This window comes from Monodon monoceros, unplaced genomic scaffold (assembly GCF_005190385.1).
Source record: "Monodon monoceros isolate NGI ecotype Baffin Bay Population unplaced genomic scaffold, NGI_Narwhal_1 Super_Scaffold_1, whole genome shotgun sequence".
In the NCBI taxonomy this organism is placed as follows: Eukaryota; Metazoa; Chordata; class Mammalia; order Artiodactyla; family Monodontidae; genus Monodon; species Monodon monoceros.
Window position 1 is genome coordinate 36,815,242 of NW_021703765.1, and position 11,685 is coordinate 36,826,926.

The 11,685-nt window shown below is 48.2% G+C and overlaps 1 protein-coding gene across 4 annotated transcripts in view; it reads right to left on the minus strand.

Annotated features, from left to right (window-relative positions):
• Nucleotides 1-570: 570 nt before the first annotated feature.
• Nucleotides 571-11,685, minus strand: part of FHOD3 (formin homology 2 domain containing 3) — a 497,516-nt gene continuing 486,401 nt past the window's right edge. For 3 of the 4 annotated variants that reach the window (XM_029219976.1, XM_029219995.1, XM_029219986.1), the window contains one exon: nucleotides 737-1,338. In XM_029219976.1, coding sequence (XP_029075809.1) covers nucleotides 1,256-1,338 — 83 coding nt within the window. In that variant the 3' untranslated portion in view covers nucleotides 737-1,255. Of the gene's footprint in view, nucleotides 1,339-11,685 lie in introns of all 4 variants that reach the window. The other variant, XM_029219969.1, reaches the window with a different exon arrangement.

Consider the following 11,685-nt stretch of genomic DNA (forward strand, 5'->3'; position numbering starts at 1 on the left):
ATTAATTAATTAATTTTTTAAAAGGCACAGATAGAACTGGTGACCTGATGATCTTTTGGCACCGCCCCCATTGAATACCTGCTGCAATTGTTGACCTTTCCCTATTTTCAGAGGCAGAGTTTCTTCACAGGGAGCCATGTGACCCTGGGCTGAGGGTCTCTGTGGAGGGCTTGGCCACCACCTGGGCATCAGGCCCCTCAGCGTGGCTCTGCGGTTGCTGAGAGCTCCTCACAGCGCCTTGCCCTCTGGACACCTGAGCTGCTGATGACCTGCACTTGAGTGCCAAGGACAACACTTCTGAAGTTCTCTGCAGGCAAAGCTTTAAATTTTCATTTTGTTTTGGTGACTTAGTAAATTTTTTTGAGAAAATGAATTTTTACATAACAAGCAAGTGAATGAGTTGCAGAACAGTTCAGATTTTTAAAATGCTACTCTAATTTTTGTTTCTACATCACGAAGGAGCAAAAACAAAGCACACGGGTAAGGCAATACACGTGAGGTTATTGCTAACTTGTACTGCCACAAAGATTGATGCCTAATTAATCTGGAGTTACAAAGAGCACATGTCAGTGCTTCTCACTCAATTAACAACAAAAAAAAGGAAACCCAAAGGGTCTGGAGGCCGTTCCGAGCCAGGGTCCTTCTGATGAGCCCGAGAAAAGGTTTTGCTGATTCAGAAGGGGGCCAGCCTATGGAGCCATTTAAAGTCCTGCACCAGGAGAATGAAAATTTCCAGTTATGGCATTAAACTCTATTTATTTAGTATTTGAAACATGGTGTACATTTCTGAATTTGTATAAACATTTAGTACATCTAAAATCCACAACTGGTAAACAACCTGTGTTTTCTTTTGTGTACAATTTTGGAGTTTACATCTGGATATTCTGGTGTTATGGAGAGACCCAGTCTGTGAACCTAACCAAACTGCCTCATGACCATAGTAGCTGTGACAGAAGTGATTTGCTCCTTAAAAGGGCCGTTCCTTGCACAGAAAAGGTGTCACGCTTTGGAACTACTAAGCCAGGTGTCAAGGAAACAAGAGAAACAGAGCTGACATGATGAGGAAAGTCTGTGAAGGGGACTCCAAGATCCATGTCAGTGCACAGCAGGCTATGCAAGTCACTCGGTGACACCTAGGCATGGGCACCCCTTTCAGAACCTTTGGGTGTCAGAGTCTCCTCACCTCCCATCGGAGGGGTTCCTTCCAGCAGGAGCTTGCACTCTGCATGGGCACACACCTTAGGGCACCAGGGGGTCACAGCTGCAGCTCTGAGGTGCCCACCAGGCCCAGGGCTCTGGCTTCTTCCGGAGTCAGGCCGCTCTTCAGGGTCCTCCGCACTGCAGCGGCGCCGGCAGACCAGAGGCGAAGGGACAAGAAGAGAAGGCGGTGTTAGCAACCAGGCACGTGGCAGTCAGGCCACAGGCCTCCTTCCCCCGAGGACTCCCAGAGGAGTCACAGCGCTCACGGACACTTGGCCCCGTCCTACTCCTGCTGAAGTGCCCTGGCTGGCTGGCCGCCAGGGCAGGGAAAATCTAGGGGCTGCCAGGGACTGACCTGAAGATGACACAGGCACTGACCTGGAAAGTCAGGCAGATAGGGGACCTCGTAAGAGGAGAGGGGGGGAGGAGAGGCCCACCCTCATGAGGTGTCTGAGAAATGGTGCAAACTACAAAATGCAGGTGGCATGTTGAGAGCTCAGCCTTTCCCAGCATAAGGAGCGGATCAGAGCTGGAAAAGGAATTACTCAGCATAGGAAAATGCAAATTCCAGTGTTGCAAATTAGGTAAAATAATCCCGCAAATCTGCAGGGACATACCTCTGTAGAGGCCCCACAGCAAGGCATTAACGGAACCCGGCGCAAGGGGTAGCTGTCAGGATGAGCTCTCCAGGAGCATCAGGGTCTTAGTCTCAACTCATCAAAGGGCCTCTACAGAGAATAACCAGTGACTCCTTGTAGACTGGATGCCAAGGAGCAAACTGCCAAACTTCTGAGTGGATTTGGTGGATGTTCTCTGTGAAACACACAAGGCTCAAGAAGGACCAGTGACCTCCCCGCCCTGAGGTTTTCAACTGGCAGCTGGAGGCACACTCGTATTTAACTGACTTAGAATTGGCTTATGTTTAGCCTGACATTATGGCTTTTCCATTGTTTAGTGTTGATCAATTTCGATGTCAAAATAAAGGCTGAATAAGGCTGCATGATGAGGCAGCTGCCCCTTCCAAGACTGGTCCTTTCATTTGAAAGGTTCCTAATTACATTTTCCTTAGTTGACAAATTGTATTTGGCCTACTCTGTATGGAAGTCATACAGAGTTTTGGGTATTCTATTTTCAGAAGAGATGTGTTACAGATCTACCATCTACCATAAATCCTCAGTCATCTGGAGTCCCTGAGATCCTCAGGGAAGGCCCTTGATCAGAATGTGGAGAAAGTAAAGCTCACCCTTAGTGTTTTCCCACCTTCCTTGCCAGACCTAATTCCCCATGCCCCCTCTATGACAAGGGGGCCTGTGTCCTCTGAGGCCTCCCCAGAGGTGAGGGTCCCACCTCGTGTGTCTGCAGCAACGCCCAAATCGATGCCTCCCCTGGGCAAAAGCCCACTTAGCCCACGGACAAAGAATCTGAAAGAGCTAGGCCTCTGGTAGAACAAACAGCGGCTAATATCTACTAATGAATACTTTCTTCTCTCCCAGGAGTCAGCACTCTGATTGGGAGCCAACATCCAATCCATCAGTCTGTCAGTCAACAAATACTTCATGGAGAACCTATTGTGCGCTCAGCACTTTAACTCAAAGAATGGACACACTTAGGGAAGATTCACAGACATTAAGCATGGCTTTATAGACGCACAAAGCTCTGTGGTGAGGGGTACCCTCAGATCATGCCACCGCACGCTGCTGTATTTTCAAGCCCAGCTCAGGGCCCTAGAGCCACCCGTCCACAGCTGCTCCTACACTGGCTAACCCTCCCGCAACCCCGGACCCCTTGGGCTCCAGACGGAGTATTTAACTCATCCAGACAAAATGTTTGGCTCCAGAGCCTTGGCTGGAGGCAGACTGCATTTAACTGAGTAATGGAATTCGTTCTATGGGGCGGCAATAAAAATACTAGTTTGTAATACCCTTTATGTTCTTTAAACACTCCTTCAAGTGTTTGTTAAAGAAAGATAATAATTTTAATGGCAGAAAACAAGATGAAATATTTCTCATCCTTGACAAGGACTGCTGAGGCCTCTTATCCAAGATCCAAAATTCTGCCTGAATAAGTCCATGCTGCACTAGGAGGGCATCTTACGTTTCCTTAGCAGCAGGAGGTGGCATGGGCTAGGAACCACACCTTTGTGCCTTGAGGTATACACACGTGGCCAAATGACCACAGAAGACTCCACGAACTGATGGCATTGAAAGATGCCTCTTACAGTTCTGTTCACATGTTTGCTTTAGCCCTAGAACTATAGGGTTCAGTTCATGTAAATACTTGAGTGAGGACCCTGGCACCTTACGGAACAGGCAATAATCTGCTAATAGATATGGGCATCGGGCCAGCCTATCTGGGACCAGCTCAGAGAACAGAACAAAGGTTAATGGTGCTGCACCAGCCTTGCTGCCCTCAGCCTCATGGTCTACTCGCAGCTTTGATGCACGAGACCCCTGAGGACCCTCCTGCCCCCTCCAGCCTGGGCTTTCCTCTGCTGTGGGGAAAAGCCAGTATAAGTGAAGGTCCCTTTGCTTGCCAGATGTGTCCCTGAAAGGCAGGTATTCATAGAAAAAGCGGCCCCATTTATGGAGTCCTACTTTCTGTGGGCCTTCATGACAATTCAGATAAATTCTCCCAGAAATACATTAACCCTGAAAAGGACCTTAAGAATTTGAACCCTTCCCTTGTTAAAGACTCCTGAAAGAAGGTGTGAAATGAATGTAACCAGTTGAAATCAGCTTTGTACCCTGATCCCAGTCCTGCATGCAAAGGGCCTGTTACGGTGTCTGTCCATCTACCTGCTCGTCAGTTAACTCATTCATTCAACAGACGTTACATGAGCCTCCACCTTGAGCCAAGTGTCCCTCCAAGGAGGCCGGGAGCTGACAGGAACACGGAGTGAGGGGAAGGGCGCAGGGCAGCAGACCCTGTCTGCACAGGAGTTGGCTCTCACGCAGAAAGTTTCCAGAAAGCAAAAAACGGCTGAGGACATATGAGAATGAGAGGACCAACACGCAGGAGCTGGCAGGATATGGAACTTGCACAACAGGAACAAGCCTTCCATCAAATAGGGAATTCTCAACTAGCACTTCTCAAATGCTGGCAGGCGGGGGGCGGGGGGGAGGGGTGCAGGGGGGAGGGCTGGCTGACATCTGATAAGATAACGTCCGGGCCCCTCTCCACTGCTCCCCCTTCCTGCTTCCCACTTGAATGCCCTGGCTGCAGCAGAGCTGCTCGCCAGCCTGTCACATGTGACAGCCTCCCCGCCCCGCAGCTGCATAACAGAGAACAGGCCCTGGAAATGTTTATCCCTGTCTGCCTCACACTCCTTCCATAGACGGCATGGGTCACTCTGCTGGCACCAGCAGCCACTCGATGCCCCAGGCACTTGGGACAGCTCTCACGATGTCAGCAGCGGGGTCTGACACAGAGGTGCCTCTGCTGTCAACATGCAGCACAGGGGGGTCTGGGGCTCACGGAAAAATCATAAGTTCGTTTTCTCTTACTTTCCCCCCTCCCTTGAATTGAAAAAAAATGTTTCGATCCTACAAAGGGCTCCCAGGCAACTCTTTGCTGATGTGCATCTGAGAATAATGGCAGTGGTGGCTGCCATTTCCTGAGCGCTACCATGGATTATCTCACCCCATATCTGTGGAAACCCTATGAGATGGGGACTGTGCTCATCTCCCCAGGGAACGAGCAGCAGCGGCATAGAGAGCTCGAGTCTCTGGGCCCTGCGTACACAGTAAGGGGAAGAGAAGGATTGGGGCCAGGACGTTTGAATCAGAGCCCACCCTGGAAACAACTGTGCCCTGACGCACCTGGCAGCACGTGTTCTGACAGTCTTTCATGTTGATGGCAAATGGGTCGAGTTTTACTTCCATGTGACGGAAACCCACATGTGTGCTCTTTCACCTTTGGATCACTGACAGGTTTTTTTTTCATTTTTTGCACATAACGTCAAGCAATTTGGAAATAAGTTGTGTGTGTGTGTTTTGTTTTGTTTTGTTTTGTAATCCCGAAGATCCTAAAAATTGTTCTATCGAGTATACTAAGAGCACTGTGTCTAGGACGACAGGGGCTCATATCAGAACTTGAAGATACCTTACATGTTTGTTTCTTGGGATTGGGAGGTAATTGGCCCCACTGGTATTCAAATGCTGCTTGTCAATTTGTGCAGCCCTTGTTCCTGGAGGGACCTGTTGGCGACTGGAGAAAAACGGCAGGCCCAGTCCTGCCTCTTTGGACTTAAATACTGGGAATCGTTTTAAGGTGTATCATTCTTAGTGATTCGATGTTAGATATTCTGTGGGATTTTCATGGGTTTGGGTTTTTTTGTTTTTTTGGTCAACGTCAATTATTTAACCATTTGGGTTATTTTTCTTACTTCCACCCTCCGTCATAAAATCCCATCCATTAAAAGAAGAGGTTTCCCAAATTGACAGCATTCTACAAAATAACTAACTGACTGGTACTTTTCAAAAGTGTCAAGGTCATGAAATGTCCTCCACAGATCAGAGGAGGCTAAGGAGACAGGACGACAATGCAACGTGGGACCCTGGGTGGGATCGTGGAACAGAAAGAGGGCATTAGGGGGAAAATGCTGAAATCTGAGTCAAGCCTGCAGCTGAGTTAATTTTTTGATGCATTGTCCTACCGTGTGCAGGGTGTTAACATGACGGGAAGCTGAGTGAAGGATGTAAGGCAACGCTCTGTGCTATTTTTGTGACGTTTTTGTTAAGTCTAAAATTCTTTCAAAATCAAAAGCTAAAAAAATAAAATGTGGAATAACAATGACAAGAAGCCAAGGTTCCCAGACCTGGTTGATTTAAACTTGACTTCTTAGACTCAGCCTGGGCACAAAGACCCAAGGTCTCTGGGAGAGGCCCCAACAGTGCATTCATTCTAACCTCCCCAGGAGATTCAGATCCCTGACTTAGAACACTGCCATCTGAGTAAGATGCGGGGAAAGGGGGCCGCTCATGAAGGCAACGGCCTTTGTGGTGATAGGGCTGAAGTCTCCGAATTCTGCCTAACCCGGAACTAGGTTCACTCATGCTGAGATGGCTCTCAGCAATACTTATGGTATCAGGTGCTTTCTACAGCCACTGGTCTGGCCACGGTCTTGGCTGCGCAGTGCCCCTACCCCACTTCCCTCCTACATCCGTGGCTACGTTCACACCCAGTGCTCCTCAATAATCTCTTTGGTTCCTAGGTAAGCACTGAACAGAAAGCAATCAGTTGGAATGCAAAAGCAGACTGCTTCTTATGAGTCACGTTGTTGGGGAGGACAGGGAGAGGATGGAATCTGGCCTGGGTGGAAAGAAATGAAACAGTTCTCTCCATTGCTTTCTGAGCTCAGAGTTCTCAGCATTATTGCAAGTCCTGGGCAGAACAGAACTGCCTTCCCCCTTTCCAGATGCAGTCTAGCTCTTTAGTGCTTACTGGGATGTCACAACAATACTAGACACATACATTGCTAACAATCCAGGCTTCCGTGCACAGGGGCAAGCCATTGCACCAGTGTCCTGGGGGTAAAAAGAGAGGGGAAGATGGGTCTGGTCTACAAATTACAGCAGGCCAAGTGAGGTGGACAATGGTGGACGAGGAGCCAGGAGGGTGATGGGAGCAAAGTGATAAGGGGGCAGGTGTGGTTTCTGTGCACAGGCTCATGGGTGACTTCCCTGGCAGCTCCTAAACGCTTGCAGGCAGCTTCACATTCCTACCATGTTTGGGACCCTTGGACAGAAGTGTGAAGGGAAGGAGGGTGCTGAGAACCCGTCATAGGTGCCCCGCTTAACTCTCACAACCATCCCGGGAGGCTGGCACGACCGCCTTCACTGTATCAAAGAAGACTGAGGCTCAGTGAGGCCAAGCCATTTATACGGGAACAGTCTCCTCGGCTGTATGACTGTGCAAATTCCCAAGCATGGGAATTCCATGTGAACTTGGCAGATTCCATCTGAACTTGGCAGCAAAGGCAATGAACTACTGTAACCCCCTGCCAGTAAGGTGCTTGGCACTTTCCAAAGCACCCTTCCTAGAACCCTCTACTTTGCTCTTACGCAGGAAAGACAAATTCTCAGGTTCCTCTTGTTTACTGATCCTCCCTCCTCTTGAACTTCCACTCTGGGGAAAAAGGGTGCCTGGCATACAGACAGACACAGTGGAGGACACACAGCCAGCCTCCTTTTTCAAAGTGCTAGTTCCCAATTTGGAAGGGAGATTTGTCCGAAAATACAACAACCAGAGAGCCATTCAGGGCAGTGAGACCCTTCCAAGCTCTTCCGGCACCACCTGTCTAACCCCAAAGCTTCTACCTAAGCTTCTTTCCACATCAGAGTCCTGGCTACCAGCCTGACCCTGCTCTAGAGCAGGGGGCTGCTTCCACCCCCTTGGGGTTGGGTACAAGGCCCGTACACCCTTGTTTAGGACCTGTCTCCAGGTGACTTGGAGTCTGTTCTGATAGCACCTGCTCTGATCTGGGCCTCATTTCTCTCACCTGTCCACAGACTCTAATTATGCCTCCCAGCCCACCACCATCAAACCCCTTCACAGTCCCTTTCCTGTGCCCATCCAGCCCTGCCTCCAAGACCTTCCCAGTGCAGAGCCAGGCTGCAAATGCCTTCCTTACTTCCCCATCTTCCTTTTCTAGTGACAAGGGCTTGACACCCACCATAGGTTTAAAGTCAGCCCCAGTGAATCTTAGAGCCGCTGTCAGCTCCATCCCCTCTGGTCACTGTACTCCCGAAGCCTGGAGTGGGCGCTAATGGGGGTGGCACTTCTCCCCAGAGGCACAAACCCTTACGCTGGCCCTCTAAAATGCAGTGACTCTCCACCTGGGTTTAGGGAAAAGATTTTGATTCTCTCTTGGACTTATTCTATTTATCTTCCTGTCATGTGTCCTGTACACAAGGGTGGCTGCCCTTAGCTGTCTTTAGAGGAGGAATCAGTCCAGCTTTAATGAGCTCGAAGAATAATTAGGTGCTGAGTAAACAGTAATGATGTTGAGAAGACAAAAATTTGATTGAGAAACTTTGGTCCTTTCCACTAACATCTTATTTTACTGTATTCTAAGAGCATCCGTTTTAAAGTCTCTGGCCCATTCCATTGTCCCTATAAAAGAATATAAAATTTTTAAGTAGGGAAGAACTATGTAAATAACATGCAGGGAAATTTTTCTTAATGGGATTAGTGGGAAAATTCCTGAACATTTTCAAATACCACTTTGGAAAATTAGAGACAACTAAACTAAGCTGAGTGCTGATCAGTTCCAGGGATCAATCTAATATTTTGTGAGGCATATCTCCCATTTTCCCTAAAACAGATTCAACATTTTTTTTTCAGATTCGTTCGTTCTCCTTCTCCACGGAATCCTGCTTAACAGATAGCATGGCAACACCCCTCAATATTCTGTAAAATAAGATTTTAGTTATATCGAATCAACGTGAATATGTCACATGCCCTTCAAGAGGAATGTTGAAGCCTCATAAGAGATGGGGTGAGATGAGAGCCTGAAGTCAGGTCAGAGTTCAGTGTTCCTTTCCTAGCAGCCCCTAGAATCAGGCTTCTGGCCCTTCCCATTGAGAAACTGTTCTTTTGTTCCTAAGACACTGTTAGATTATTTGTAGGTCACATCGAAGTGATTGCATTTTTAAAGAAATATAGCCCTGAGCCCAAAACTGCACGGTCACGTCACAGGTGGGGCCCAGACTCCTCTTGAAGAGAAACTCAACAGGAGAGGGGGCATTCAGCCTCTCTAGCAGGAAAGAGAAAAAGGCCAATTATGAGTCCCTAATCCCTGCTCTGCTCTGTGATAGTCCAGGGTAATGGCTCCATGCAGACAGCCAGCTGGGCAGAGACCCTCTTCCGAAGTTGGGTCCCACAGGAAAGAACACAAGGGGTCCTTTTCTTCCCCAGGCCCCAGGCCCGTCCTGCAGAATCACAGTGGGAAGGAGATCTCAGATGCCCGTCAGCTTCAGGGTTTTCTAGGGAAGACCAACATCCGGGAGGCCTAAGAGAACAAGTAGCCCCGGGACAAAGAACTTGCCCCAGTATGATGAAAAGAGAAACCCAAATAAGAAGAAAACAAAGAGCTTGGAGAACGCTCTCTTGGCCATCTCCACCAGCCGACTTGAGAGCCGTGGCCAGAATCTGGGGAAGCATATGACACGCGTTGTGTTGACATTTCACAGGCTAGAAATCAACTGGACAATTCAAAACATTTTACTTAATGAGACCCCGATGGCACCAGCTGGGAAAACAACAGAAGGGGCAGAGCCTGGGAACCTGCGAATCCACTACGGTGCCCTTGGTGAGTCCCAACTGGCTGCATATTTCAGGCTTTAAGCAGGACATTTGGTGGATGTAGGCCTAGCCACCAGCATCAAACACGAAACAAAGCAGATGTTTTAAGCATCTCAGAGGATTCTTGAGGGGCTTGCAGGTCATAAATTTCTAGGTTATGAGCTGGATTCTGTTTGGTTTCCTACAATAGCTGGACCATTATTGTCTTTAGCCAAATGAGGTATAGCCCAAATATGCTGGTTATTCATTTATCCACTTGCCACATGGCCACCATTACACAATCAAATCAAACGCAGCATCGTTTCAGGGTGAGGCCCCAGCCCAACACTTCACATCGATTTTGCAAACTTTTTTTCTCATTCCTTTAACTTCTTATGAAAAGCTAGAGTTTACATCCCTTTATATTAGAAATCAAAGTAACTTCCCCCATCTTACATTTCTGTGGATGGTGCCATTACTAATTAATTAAACCTGCTACAGATAAACATTTACATACATGCAGTGCTGTATTTGTTGTAGTAACTGCATCACAGGACAAAATGTGTTGGGCTAAATAAAAAGAATATAGGGCTGTTTTGCATAAGATTGGGATGGAAACGATACCACAGGAAATTATTTTATGTCAACCACAAAAACAGGCAATATTTCTCTCTGGCCAGATTGAAGAGGAAAACTCATTATGACTGTGTTATTGTTCCCAGTGACATTCTGTGTCTCTCTAAGAATCTGGTTCTCTCTAGACCAGAGGGCAGGGCCAACACTCTTTGCCAACACAGACATGTAACCTATAGGAGGAGTACATACCCTGGGCCAGGCCCCTCTCAGGCAATCTCCTTTTCTGAGGTCCCTGACCCAACCCTGCCCACCTTCTGGAGGGCACTCCCTGACCTGGCATCCTTTCTCAACTCCTCTCCCGTGGTCTGATTCCCCACATGCTTTTCCCAGCTCCTCCCAGTGGAGACTCTTGCACTAAGGTTGCCCACTGCAGGAAGGCCAGGCGTTAACTGGTGCAAAATTTCTGCCATTTGGTTACCGGTTTATTGAAGTAAATAAGAGGAGGGCAATAAAGGGCAAATACTGAAGATAATCTACTTAAGGCACCTGAAAAAGCCTCTCATAAGTTTCATTTAAAAAACTATTTAAGAAAGAGATTTCTGTTCATGAAAAAGAGCAAGAGAAAAACAGGCAAATGGTATGGACAAGCCATACACAAAAGAAGAGATGCAAATCACGAGAGGCTCGACCCTCCTAGTACACTAGCAGGGAAAAGTAAGTGAAAACCATAAGGAATACTATTTCACACGCTTCAGACAGGCAAAAAGGCAAGTGCTTTGCTGGCCTGGCCTGGAGCATGCAGTGTGGAGAGAGTGTGGGTCAGCCTCACCCCTTTGGAGATGAGTTTGCTCCCCAAGATGTGCACACCTGGGGATCCTGCAGTTCCAGTCCTGGCCTCATACCCCATTGACCCCCTCCACGTTATCGTGCATGGGATCCCCTGGGGATCTTGTTAAATGCAGATTCTGAATCAGTTGCCCTGGAGAGGTCCCCATGAATATGCATTTCTAACCAGCCTCCAAGAGGTGCCCATACTGTCTGAGGAACAACTTTAAATAGCAAGTCCCTAGCCAAGGTCTTACATGGGAGCCCCAAGAGAATGGCAAAGAATTCACAGCAGCACCAGGAAACAGTGAAATGTCGGAAAAAATAAATGTAAAGGTCTTAGATATTGATGTTGGAGCCCACAAACATATTTCTGAAGATGTAAAAAGCCAGTGCCCCTGAATGATAGTTTTCCATTTAAAAAACAGAGGGAATGTGGCAGGGGGCGCACAGAATGGAACAAGAGTCCTTCTCCTAAGGCCACTAATCACCCAAGGGGCCTGGGCAGGGCCCAACCGCAGAGGTTCTCAGGTGGTCAGCTTGGGTACAGCCCAGACACCTGGAATTTTTAAAGCTCTGCAGAAAGTTCTAATGTGCAGCCATGGTTGAGAGCCACAGTTCAAGAAGTTACTCAGGGGCTTCCCTGGTGGCACAGTGGTTGAGAATCTGCCTGCTAATGCAGGGGACACGGGTTCGAGCCCTGGTCTGGGAGGATCCCACATGCCGTGGAGCAACTAGGCCCGTGAGCCACAACTACTGAGCCTGCGCGTCTGGAACCTGTGCTCCGCAACAAGAGAGGCC